General features: G+C 44.9%; 1 protein-coding gene across 1 annotated transcript in view; it reads left to right on the forward strand.

Annotated features, from left to right (window-relative positions):
* CASQ2 (calsequestrin 2) overlaps positions 1-13,795 on the forward strand; it is a 72,763-nt gene that overhangs the window by 16,993 nt on the left and 41,975 nt on the right. Inside the window, exons 2-3 of the mRNA XM_055584626.1 lie at positions 10,277-10,361; positions 13,342-13,442. Coding sequence (XP_055440601.1) covers positions 10,277-10,361; positions 13,342-13,442 — 186 coding nt within the window. The remainder of the gene's footprint in view (positions 1-10,276; positions 10,362-13,341; positions 13,443-13,795) is intronic.

Consider the following 13,795-nt stretch of genomic DNA (forward strand, 5'->3'; position numbering starts at 1 on the left):
TGTCTGTGTTATTTGTTGTCATTAGTAGAGTTCATCAAAATAAACACTAGTCAGACATTTCGCAAAGTTTAGCCAAGCAGCAGCAGGCTTCTCTTCTGCTTTTTAATGTTTGCTACTGGGGAGATGGGGAGAAGGCAATGGCACCCCACTCCAGGACTCTTGCCTGGAAAATCCCATGGATGGAGGAGCCTGGTGGGCTGCAGTCCATGGGGTCGCTAAGAGTCGGGCACGACTGAGCAACTTCACTTTCACTTTTCCCTTTCATGCATTGGAGAAGGAAATGGCAACCCACTCCAGTATTCTTGCCTGGAGAATCCCAGGGATGGGGGAGCCTGGTGGGCTGCTGTCTATAGGGTCGCACAGAGTCAGACACGACTGAAGCGACTTAGCAGCAGCAGCAGCAGCACTGAGGAGATGAGGCGTAGAGGCCTGTCTGCCATCATTTTACATTTAGAAGATCTCTCCATTGACTGCAGCCCCCCGCCTTCCCTCCGCCTTTATTTCTCCCTTTTTCATTAGGTGCACCAACCTATGGAAGGTATAGTTAGAAAAGGGACAGTGTCTCCCCGGCTGCAGGAACATGATGGATACTCAGTGGGACTTGTCCAAGGGAGGGGGCTACCAGAGAGTGTGGGCATTTGAGCTGCCAGACTGCTTTTTCACAGGCTCTTGAGAACAGAACTCTGCTGAGAAAAATTGGAAAAGTGCATGGCCTGGTCCCTAGGTCAGTCAAATCCATTAAAAAAAAAATCTCAGGGCAATAATATTTTTAGTATGAAAAAAACAGAAACCTGGCTCAGGAATAGCCTCCCTTAATCAGCCATTTTGGACGTCACAAATGCTACACAGGGAGATGGTGCTTGTATGTTAGAGACTGTTGTAGAGCAGTGGTTCTCAGTGTGTGAACTTGGGGCCAGCAGCATGGGTGTCTCCTGGACCCTTCAGACATGTAAATTCATGGGGCCCCTCCCAGGCCTCCTGAGTTGGGAATTCCGGGGTGGACCCAGCAATCTGTGTTCTTACAAGGCTTCCCTCCAGGTAATGCTGATGCAGGCTCAGGTTCAAGAACCACTAGCTTAGTGTAATGGGGTTGCCCTGCAGTGAATTTCTAGGGAACAAACATTCATAAGCACTTGAATACATAGTACTCCTGCAAGAATTAGATCTCATCTTTTCAGAGTAGAAAATTGAGATCAGAGAAGTTGTGACCTGCCCAGAGTCTCACAGCTGATAAGCAGTGGAGCCAGGATTGGGGCCCAGGTCCCTCTGAGGCCCACGTGAAGGGAGCAGAATGTAATTGATTCAAGTTTGGGCCCTGGAGCCAGAGTGTCATGGCTGGAATCCCAGATCACTTGAGTGCTGTGCAGCTCTGGGCAAGTTGGTTAGCCTCTCTGTGCCTCTGTTTCATCATCTTGAACTTATACTTCATGTGAGTTTTGTGAAGATTCAATGAGATCACTCATGTGAGGTGTTGGAGCAGTATCTGGTGTACAGTGAACACTCGATAGATGTTATTTTTATTGTTAAATACTGCTTCTCAATGTGGTAGAGTGGAATGAACACACAGCAGTGATCTTTGGGTCTTTTCCTTGGCTCTGACCAAGGTGATAGTTCAAAAGTGCCAATAAAAATAATCAACAATGCCCCTCCCCACTTTCCCTCAAGGCTCTTTTAGAAGCTACCAGGTCCAGCCCCAAAAGGCCCCAGTGTTCAGCTCATAAAATAGTGGTCCCCCTCTCTCACCTGCCTCCTGCTTGGACACATTATGTGCCAAGCCCCCAGCTATACATAGCCCAGGCCTCATCCGAGGGTGGTGGAAAGTGACAGGAGCTTACTGGAGATAAACGTCAGCTCTCCGGTTTCAGGGGAGGACGCGCACAGTAGTGGAGTTGCTTGACATGTGGCCAGATGGTATCAGGGATGGTGGGTGAGAAGAGCCACTTGGCTCTTGGCTTCCATGGAGAGAGCAGGGTTGCCGCCAGGGTATTTTTAATGGCTGGCCTGAGGGACACTCACTTGGAGCGAAGATCTGTGACATATCCCCCCATACTTCTCAGACCTTGATTTTTTTTTCAGATTCTTGACCATGCAGAAAGTGAGCCCCTTCAGCTCCCTTCAGTAGGCAAGCAGCCCCTTGTTCCTGCTACCCCACCTTCTTCTGACAATGAAGCAAATTAGTCTTTCTCCTCCAGGAGGACAATTCTTGAGAAACAGAACTTTCTCCCTGTTGGTTCCTGGATCAGGGCTGAGATGTCCTACAAAGGGACTGGATTTGGAGGGACACACATAGACAGGCAGGGCACCTCACGTACCTGTCCTCTGAGGCCAAAGGGAGCATGTCCCTGGGGGCTGCTGTGTTAGTTTCCCTTCCTTTCATAGAAAACTTCTTGAGCAAGTGATCTACACCTGCTCTACTGTGACCCTGCCACCCACTCCTCGGCCTCGCTCTCAGTGCTTTGGCTTCCGGCCCAGCTCCACTCTAAAGGTCATCCTGAAAGGAGAGACCTCAATGGTGGTCCCATCTCCGGGGACTCTCTGCAACACTTGATCTGACCACCTGCTTGTTCTCGAGCTTCTGTGACTATGGAATCCTGGCACTGCATCCCTTGTCCTCCTGCTTCTCCCACACATCTCTCTGCCTCCAGGCAGCCTCCTTTTCTCACCTGCTACAAGGCGGCCAGTCCTCGACCCTGTGGTTTTCTCGTACACTCTCCTTATACCGTCACCGCTCACTTGCAGAGGTCCTTCGAAACCTCTCCCCCACACTCCAGGTTGGCACCTCCAACTGCTGCCTGGATTTCCACAGCCATGAACTCATTGCATCTAAATCCAAGCTGAGAAGCTCGTTCGTGGTTCTGGTGTGCCCTCCTGACGTCTCTGTTTGTCTTCCACTCTGTTCCCTGGCTGGAGACCTTGGAATCATCTTGCCTCCTCCACTCCTTGGTTCCCCCTACCTTCCCCAATTCTCCAAAACCATACAATGGTTACCAGTCTGACTGATTCTCAGCTTCTAACTTCATTTCACAGGCTGCTTCATCTGCTGCCTTCGCTGGAGACCTGACATCTCCCACTGAGACTCTAGCAGCAGCCTCCCGACTGGCCGCCTTCCCTTCCACTTTCCTATCTGTCTGGTCTATGCTCTCAGATCAACCCTCCCCAAACTCAAATTAACCATACTGTTCTTCCACTCAAGCATCTTCCACATCAGAACTGCCGGTCCTAATGTTCAAAGTCCTTCACACTCTTTCTCTAACATGCCTTAAGCACACTACTCCTTCCAGCTCCCCTGAGAAGCCCTCTACCTGAGAACAGAAGCCTCTTCCCTTTCACTCACCCTGTGCATTTGCCCCTCCAAGCCTTCAAAAACATTTGTGCTATTTTTTTCTTCCTCAGATGTCGGTGCAGCTCTCCTCTGCCTATTCAGACACACCTCCCCTCTCAAGGTCTAGCTGGCCTCCCTTCTTTCTTCCATTTATTTATTTAATAAACTAATGTTTCATTTTGTTTTGTTTTTAATTCTCTTCTCAGGTTCTATACTGGGTGCTGGAGATAGTACATAGAGAAAAACAGGCAGGGACATGGAGCTCACAGGCTCACAGGCAGATAGTTGACAGACAAATGATCATACAGTGAATGTGTACTTATTGATACAAACTGGGAAAGGACTGTGAAGGCAAAGTGCTACGGACAAAGGCAGAAAGAGCACCCAGTTCAGAAAGAGCACCAGGGAGTCAGCAAATGCCCTTTGAGCTACTGACATTAATGTGTAGACTTCGAGGAGAAATAGGAGTGGAGGGAAGGATCTTCCAGAAAGAGGAGAGAGCATGCACAGTAGAGGAGCATGTTGAGCATCTTTGTGTGAATAGATCAAGGTGTCCCCACAGGCAGCTGCAGTCCGTGCCTTGCCCTAGGACTTGGGAGCACAGCCGAACGAGGTGATCCTGGGCAAAGACTCCTGATCCAGGAAAGCACTCACTGTTTTGAGGAACTGAAAATGATGTGTCAGTAAGAGGCAGAGTGGCCCCAAATGAGGCTGGAGAGGCAGCTGGGCCAAACTGTGAGGGCCTTTGTGGTCATGTTAGGGATTTGAGATTTCATCCTGAGTGTGTGGAAATTAAATCCACACTCCTTTGCATCACTTTCAAAGCTCTGTATGATTGACTCCCTGCCCATGAACTCTCTTGCTCTGGCTCCAGAGCCCTTATTTTCTGTCTTAGTTCTTCAACATCTATCAGCTAATTTTTTTTTGTTTTAATTTTTATTTTTTAAACTTATGAAAGTACAATAACATATTTATAGGAGACTTGGAAAATACAGAACAAGGTTACATATAGCTCCGCTATATATTACAGTTATTCCTATCAGCTAATTTTTCATTAGCTTCCTCTCTAATGACATCACAAACTCCTTGACTATGGAATGTGTCTTGCACTTTTGTTTCACATGGCACCTTGATCATAGTAGGTCCTAAATTAATAATTATTGTCTTCTTGCCATCACCATACATTAGGTGTTGGTATTTCTTAATTGGCACAGCTGACCCTTTCAAGCTGTCATCATAGTAAGAAGAAAATATAACATTTATTAAGCACTTACTGATGCCAAAAATTGTGTCAAAACTTTACATGCATCATCTCATTTACTCTTCTTCAGAACAGCCTTATGAAACAGATATTGGTACTCCCCATACTTTACAGCTGAGTCATAGCAAGGACCAAGTCAGGAATCTAGGTCTCTGATGCCAAGCTGTACACTCTTAACCACTCGGATATATTATCTCTGGGTCATTTATTCATTTAAAGATGAGATCTACTTCAACCACATCATTACAGAGGTAACAATAGTATAATAAATACCTATATGATGCAAAATTTTAAAAACACATACTATACATATCTACAATTTTGCTGTTGACATGCATATTATTTAATATGATCTTTTTATATAAAGTTGTTTCTGTACTCAAAAGAATCAGCAATGGTCAAACGAATCAATGTTTCTGGAACTGCACTCATGCCCAGTGGCTACACATATCAACTGATAAGAGACAACTTCATTCTCTAGGATGGACAGGTGGCAAGACCATCTGAGAAGTAACCAACCAACCAATCAACAAAACAGACAGATCCAGAAGTCAACATGAGAAAACTAGAGTCTAATCTGAAAACAGTGTTCTGGTTTTCTGGAAATTTGGGAGACACGCTGACTCTATCTTTTCTCCTCCTGGTGGTTGTAACTTTTAATCACTGTGAAGTGAAGTGACGTGCAAGTGAAAGTCGCTCAGTCCTGTCCAACTCTTTGTGACCCCATGGACTATACAGTCCATGGAATTCTCCAGGCCAGAATACTGGAGTGGGTAGCGTTTCCCTTCTCCAGGGGATCTTCCTAACCCAGGGATCAAACCCGGGTCTCCCTCATCACAGGCAGATTCTTTACCAGCTGAGCTATGAGGGAAGCATCCCTGTAATTGGTGACAGGGTGTAATTTACTCTTCTCCTTTTGGCTCAAAAGTCTCTTAAACTTATGAAGTGCCTGGGCCAGTCCATTCATCCAAAGTATGCTGAGTGTCTCTAGGGAATTCTATGAGATACAAAAGAAGCACAGAATCAGCATTTTTTTCCTTAGGGAGGAAAGATGCACAATATAGAACTCTAATGACTGCAAAATAAGTGCCAGAGTGCTGTGTCCCTATAACGGGCTACTGGAATTCACAGAAAAGAGACTGGAGTCAAAGATGAGTCTAGAGCTGGGCTTTGCAGCCAAGGCCAGGCTGGCAGCAACCTGAGAGAGCTCAGTGAGACTGGGCTACGGAAGAATGGAGAATGGAAAATATGAGCTGGAGATATACGAGCAGAGCAATGGTGGAGATTAAGCTGAGTAGGAGGGGCGGACAATGTCTGGCCTGCCCCATCAGCTCAGCAGGGGCTCTTGATCCTGGGGAGAATGGTCATGTCAGGAGTCAGCCCAGAAGGCCCCAGTGTTTCACTGCACCCTTTCTCCCCCAGCCCAGTCTCATGGCTCTCTCTTGGGTGGCTGCCAGCTTGGCCAGCCCTGGCTCAGGCCCAAGAAGGGTGCTTGCTAGGGCTGATGGAGGCGATGACAGAGCTCAAGTGGGCAGACTTTGGGCCTAATCAGGGTAGGAGGCGAGAGTGACAGGAACCCTCACGGATTGTGCAGAGGGTGCCAAGGAGAAGGTGGACAGGTCTTAGCTAGCACGGTTCCTGACCCATCTGTGGCTGCCAGCATCTGTCTCTTCATCTGTGCCTAGAACAGTAACTGGCTGTGGCTTAAACAGAAAACCATAAAAAAACAGAACTGACTTTGTCTGCGATAGCACCTTCCACTCATGTATCTTCAATTGTCATATATCAATATCAATAAGGTAATGAGATGTCATGCTTTATAAGCCTAGGTAAGGCACCCTTGGTATCTACTTAAAAACCAATAAAATGTGGTGGTATATGCCTAGGAGAGGTCAGAATTAAATTCTCTGTAATTCTCAGAGTTCATCTTGAAAACTCTTACTATTAATAATATTTCTCTCCTACACTTAAGATGAAGCAACCAACAGGGCTGAGCATGGCCCGTGGGTCACAGTTGGAAAACACCACACCACATCACTTTTGGATGAACTGACAACCATTTATAGCAGTGTTTTCCAGAATGTGGTACAGGATCTGCTGCGTCAGAATCATGGGGTGTGGTGGTGTGGTTTATGAAAATATTTTCTCCTGAGCTCCACCCCAGCTCTATTCTCTACTTTCTGGAGTGAAGGCCAGGAAGCCCCATTTCACCCAGTGTTCCAGGTTTAAGAACCACTGTTAGAGACTCACACTTTAGGAATAGGGAAACTGTCTAATATCACAAAGCCATCAGGTCTCATCATCATTAATTTTTAATTATAGAAAGGGAGCATTTCAGTTAACATATTGATAGCATTAAACAGGACAAAGTAGCTTGCACTGAACACCAGAAAACTCAAAAATGATCTTGTCTAATAAACTGAATGCAATAGATTAAAGCCAAGTGACTCTGCAGAAAGACAGGCCTCTTTAAGCATTACAGGGACGCTCAAGATGAGTCATAATATAAACACTGATGATATCTTTCTTCCTAAGCCTTCCCTAGCCTCAGCCAAAATTCAAGAAAGAAGAGAAAACTGTCCGTGGGGTGGAGGAGTCATTTGTTACCTGCCCCTCCACCTCCAGTCACCAGAGGGACTCCGCAGAGCAGCTTTCTGTGCTTCTGCCCAATATCCTTGGCCTTAGATGAAAAGAGTGATTAGGAGCTAGAGAGGAAGAAAGAGAACAGAGAGCATAGGAGGTCAAGAAGGGAAGAATGAACAGGCAAATAGAGAAGTTACAGCAGGAGATAGCCCTTTCAACAAATGGTGCTGGAACAGCTGGACACCATTGGTTAAAAATACACACACATACACACACACACACACACACACACACAAAACCCTCAAAACAGATCATGGACTTACATGTAAAATTAAAATTCCAAAACTAGGGAGATCCCTGGCAGTCTAGTGGTTAGGACTCAGTGCTTTTACTGCCATGGTCCAGGTTCAATCCCTGGCTAGGGAACTAAGATCCCTCAAGCCACAGGAAACAACAACAAAAGAAAATAATAAAATTGTTAGGAAAAAAATGGAAAAAAATTTCAGGATACAGGATTAGGCAAACAGTCCTTAGACTTAACACCAAAAGTGCAATCCATAAATGGGAAAACTGATAAATATGACTTCATTAAAATCAAGAACTTTTATTGTGAGAAAGACCCTATTAGGAGGATGAAAAGATAAGCTTCAGGGTGGAAGAAAATATTTGCACACCACACATCCAACAAAAGTGAGTGAAGTCACTCAGTTGTGTCCGACTCTTTGCGACCTCATGGACTATAGCCTGCCAGGCTCCTTCATCCATGGAATTTTCCAGGCAAGGACACTGAAGTGGGTTGTCATTTCCTTCTCCGGAGGACTAATATTTAAAGAACTCTCAAAACTCAGCTATCAAGAATAATCTATTTGGAAAATAGACAAAAGACATGAACAGGTATTTCATAGAAGAGAGCATACTGATGGCAAGTACATGAAAACATATTCATCATCATTAGCCATTAGGGAAATGCATTAAAACCATAATGAGACATCACTACACATCTAAAATTAAAAAGTGACAACACCAACTGTTGGCAAAGATGCAGAAGAACTGGATTCCTCATCCCTACATTGCTATTGGGAGAAGGCAATGGCAGCCCACTCCAGTACTCTTGCCTGGAAAACCCCATGGATGGAGGAGTGTGGTAGGCTGCAGTTCATGGGGTCACTAAGAGTCGGACATGACTGAGCGACTTCACTTTCACTTTCATGCATTGGAGAAGGAAATGGCAACCCACTCCAGTGTTCTTGCCTGGAGAATCCCAGGGACAGGGGAGCCTGGTGGGCTGCCATCTATGGTGTCATACAGAGTCGGGCACAACTGAAGTGACTTAGCAGCAGCCCAAATGTAAAGTGGTATAGCCACTCAAACAGCAGTTTCTTTAAAAATTAAACATGCAATTATGATACAACCCAGCAATTGCACTCCTGAGTATTTTTTCCTAAAGACATTAAGACTAACCTTCACACAAAAACCTGTATATGAATGTTTCCAGCGGCTTTACTCATAATAGCCCCGAACTTGAAACAGCCCAGATGTTCTCCAGTGGATGAATAATTGAAGAAACTGTGGTACCTCCATAATATGGAAATACTGCTCAGTTATACAAAAGAATGATCTATTAATACACCCAAGAATCTGGATGAATCTCCAGAGAAATATGAGTTAAAAAAAACCTCAAAGGTTGCATATGATATGATTCAACTTATATAATATTCTTGAAATGAAAAGAAAATGGGAACATGTTGTTGTTCAGTCACTAAGTCATGTCTGACTCTTTGTGACCCTATGGACTGTAGCACACCAGGCTTCCCCATCCTTCACGATCTCCCAGAGTTTGCTCAAATTCATGTCCATTGACTTGGTGATGCCATCAGCTGTTGCCAAGGTTAGGGAGGGGATGACAGTGGAAGCAAGTGGATGTGACTATAAAAAGACAACATGAAGGATCCTCATTGTTCTGGAAATCTTCTGTATCTTTACTAGATAAATACCAATATCCCGTTTTGATACCGTATTCTAGTTTTGCAAGATGTTACTTTGGGGGCAAACTGGGTAAAATGTATGAGTGATCTCTCCGTACTATTTCTTACAACTGCATGTTAATCTGCAATTATCTTTTTCAAAATTTTAAATAAAGAAATGTAATATTAATATTTCATGATCTTTCTGGGAGCTCCCCCACTCTATTCTAAGCCTCCATTCAGCCAGATGGCAGGAATTAGATCTCAGTCAATTGAGGGTCTCTCTAATTCCTTATCTCTGGAGGAGGAAATGGCAACCCACTCCAGTATTCGTGCCTGGAGAATCCTATGGACAGAGGAGCCTGGTAGGCTACAGTCAGTCCACAGAGTTGCAAAGAGTCAGATATGACTGAGCGACTGAGCACTACTTCCTCATATCTAAGTTTCAGGGAGCTTAACATGATGCCAGTCTTGTGCTTGGTGTCAGCAGGTAGGCTGGTGTCCACCCAGTCCAGCCATCTGTCCACCTGACACTGTTGCACCCTCTTCACCTTTGAGGCTCTGAGTCCACCCAGGTACTCTGCTAGTGCTTCCTCTCAGCTGGAAGCAAGAGAACTTCAGAGGTCATCTCAGGTCGTTTTACCAGATACCCTCAATGGACAATCCTACTCCTCAAGTCCATGGGGTAGAGGGATTTATAGACTATCTTGGGTACTGGGGACACTGGTCTCCTTTATTCTAAGGTCCCTCAGCCTATCTGGCATCTCTCGTGACCCCGCCAAACCCCAGTGGCTGGGGATGGGCTCCAGGCCCCTTAGTAGGAATCTGTTGGTAGCGAGTTCTCTTCGTCTCCTTTCTGATACTGCATCCTCCCAATTCAAATTTTATCTACCCTGAGGGCAGAGAAGGGTGTGCAACTATGGGTGTGGTTCTCACATTTGCCTCTCCTTGGTTCTGGGAATTCTGCTGAATCATCCTTCTCCTAAGGGTATAAACACAGAATCTCTACTTTGCTTCTTGTATTGGTCACAGAGTAACAGGAAGTATGGAGAGAAATCTTGTCAACACATCAAAATAGTGTCCCACGGTATTTTCTAGTCTTGCTGCCCTTGACTCACTTACTCTCCTACTTGTCTTTCCCTTCAGCTTGTGGCCCAGGTCCTGGAACACAAAGATATAGGCTTTGTGATGGTGGATGCCAAGAAAGAAGCCAAGCTTGCCAAGAAATTGGGTAAATGTGATTTTTTTTTTATATATGTATCATGAAGAAACAAATGTGTCTTGCAAAAAGAAAAAAAGGTACAGTCATTTTTTTTTCTTGCATGATAACTAGACTTGTTTTTAAATAAATATAAAATGATCCTGTACAGCTTAGTCTTAGCTTAGGGAAGAGTTTCACAAAAAGTAAATACAATTTACTGAATTCAATGATTTCACATTAGACATTTAATATATCTTTGGATCAGTACAAGAAAGAGGGTCTCTTCATGGGAAAATGGACACTAATGGTTCAAACCTTTATTTCCAGCTCTTAGAAAAGGTTAAAAGGTTAGCTTCTTGGCAGGGGATGGGGGAACATAAATTAGGAATTTGTGAGTAACATGTATACACTACACAAAATAAACAAGGACCTACTTATAGCACAGGAAACTATACTCAATGTTTTGTAATAACCTATATGGGAAAAGAATCTGAAAAACACATGTATGTATAACTGAATCACTTTGCTGTACATCTGAAACTAACACAACCCTGTACAGCAACTATACATTAATTTTAAAAAAGGGGAGGGGGGCTAACCTCACTGACACAGTGATCTCTTTGAGGGAGATCAAATCCCCTCTTCCATCACCTATTCTTTCCTGACCTCTTAGCTGAAGCAGCCAGCAAAGGATATCATTAATAGTCGTGACTCTAGGGCCCCAGTTGTTTCTATATTGAAGGCCAAACCCCAGCTGGGCACTGTCACCAAGGATGAGAGGGAGGATTTAGAGCAGGTATGGTTAAATGACTGCACAGTGCAAGCTGTAATCTCTTGTGTCAATACGTCACGGTCAAGTACAAGTGCGCTTCAAGATTCTTACGCCCCTAATCCCAGGGAGAGAGAATATAGGTTACTCCTTGGTTTACAAAACCCCCCGCACCTGTACTGACCATTTCACTTTTTCTGCATCACCAGTGAAGGATGGCTAGTAAAAGAGAGCAGGAGGTTATAAAACAGGACCTTTAAAGAAAGGTTAATTGGATTGGGAGTAGTAATCACAGAATAAAGAAAAAGATTAGCGGTGGTTCAGTAAACACCTTCAGATATATATGAAAGTTCATTATCTTAGAGAATTGCAAACAACTGCTTCCTATTTTATTTTCAAGACCAGTTTTTTTTCCAAAAAGATTTAAATTGTAGGAGACAACATTTAGGTTAGCTACAAGGCAGACTCATGACTATAAGTGATAATGCATTATTAAGAATGCCTGGAGTGTCTCCTTCCCTGGAGACAAGTTAAGAACTTTTTCCCCTTGTGCAAAGCATATTCATCTCTTTCCCTCCTCAAAAGCGAGTTGATGAATTCAGTCCAATGCCTCTTGATTTCCTAGTCTTCTCTCTTCCCACTCTTTTAATGAGAATTTGGGAGAATTTCTAGTAAACATAGCTAGAGGAAAACACTAGTGTTCTAGCAATCTAGAAATTTAGGGAGCACAAGCTCGGCAAGCATTCATAAGAATGGACTGATGGATATTCTCCCAGTGATGTGATGGGGTTTTAAGTGTCTAAATGAACTTTTAAATGACATGGGGCAGGTTCTTTCTGATTATTCAATCCCCGAAGTTTACAGGACCGTTGTATCTTGTAAACCTGCTCCTTGAACTCCATCCCCATTTCCATTTGCCAGAGTTTGGTCTCTGAACTAATGCAACAATCTCTCACTGGTTTCAGGCTCAGAGAGAAGTCCAACAGCAGGACACTGCTGAAGTTCACCACGCATCCTCTGTGATCAGTCCCTGCCTGCCTCGGGATACCTGGCACGCTGCTCCTTTAGATTTACAAGTGGGGCTCCGCAGCATGCTAGGGCTTCTTCAGAAGTGCCCTGGGACATGGCGGGCAGTGGGCCAGCCTCCCTTCCCCTAGAGATTCTGCAGAAGAGTTCATCTGGAGACAGCATCCTCCAGCTAATTGAGAGTTTGAAAACAATTAATCTAAGGAATTAAGGATGCCATGCAGTTGGAGCAAGTGCCAGCCTCAGCTATTTAGCATTCCTGGGGGGAAATGCAGCTCTCCGGCGAGCATTTGTGAAAGTACACAACCGAGAGTGAGGCAGGCAGGAAAGAAGACGCAGAACCTGCTCTTGCAGCATTATCAGCAGACTGGGGAAAGAAGATGTGCAGAATTCAGCTACAATAGGAAAGCAAGGTGTTCGCTCTGACTGCAAACTTTAATGGGATGCCAAGGGGTCCAGACTCCAAGCAAGGTGCTAGGGTCCCAAGAGGACCACAGCCCTACCCTTATAGAGGGATCGCTGTTAGAGTGAGTACCTGTACACGGAGCTGAGAGCAGATCCATAATGGCAAGGGAGACTGGAGAAGCTCTCTCTTGAAAAATGGGTCATAAGCTAAGACCCACAGGAGATGACCAAGATGAGTGGTAGTGGTGTCGGTGTAGTGGGAGGTCGCTCCAGGCTCAAGGAGAACAACTGTACAGAGAATCATGCACTATGGCTTGTCCTTTCTGTCCCCTTTCACCTCAGCTCTTGGGCAAAAAGCCAAGGAGTTGCACAGGGATGAAAAGCGAAGTTCTCAAGGGAGCACAGGTCCACCCACGGGAGAATGTAGAGGACAGGGCTGGCACTAGGCTGTGGAAGGTCTTCATGCCAGGCTACAGAGCCAGATGGGCAGTGAGTGTGAACACTTTCTGATAAGAAGGATGGAGTCAGCAGTGGGTTTTGGAAAATGAAAGCAGTGGCAGAGTGGTGATGAGGTTTTTCTTTGAAGCTAAAGTCCAGGTGGAATTGTGGGTTCCTGACTATTTCATTTTGAGCTCCCACTTTGGGAACCCTTCTGAGGTATGGTTGCAAGGGAACCAATCTTAGGGTTAATGCTAGTTCCACTGAGCCTGACCCCATGTCATCCAGGAAACCTGAGCCAGACCCTGGCCAACAGGATGGCTCTTCTTTCATCAGGATGATTTTATTTTGGGAACTCTTTGTTTCTTTTAGGTTTTGATGAAGAAGGAAGCCTGTATGTTCTTAAGGGTGATCGCACAATTGAGTTTGATGGCGAGTTTGCAGCTGACGTCTTGGTGGAGTTTCTCTTGGACGTAAGCTTCTGTGCCCAGTGGCCCTGCGTGGTGCTGTTTGGGTTCAAATACAGGGGGACGTAAGACCCGAAAGTAACAACAGGAAAGGTAGATAACCTGACCTGGTCTAAGAAAGATTTCTCAAGCCTCACAAAAAAACTAAAGCATGCCTACATCACGACAATATTTATGTCTACTCAGCAGCTGGCCCATAAATCACTCCAGAAACTGTTTTATTAGTGACCAGAGGGTCACAAATTAGGACGTTGTAGTAGTAGGATGTTAACTCTCTGAGCAAGTATACACAAACATCCCCAGAATCCCCTTGGCTTTGTTCTAGGGCTTCTGAAGGGGGGTGTAAGGAAGAGAGGAGG

Source organism: Bubalus kerabau, chromosome 6, assembly GCF_029407905.1.
Source record: "Bubalus kerabau isolate K-KA32 ecotype Philippines breed swamp buffalo chromosome 6, PCC_UOA_SB_1v2, whole genome shotgun sequence".
Taxonomy (NCBI): Eukaryota; Metazoa; Chordata; class Mammalia; order Artiodactyla; family Bovidae; genus Bubalus; species Bubalus kerabau.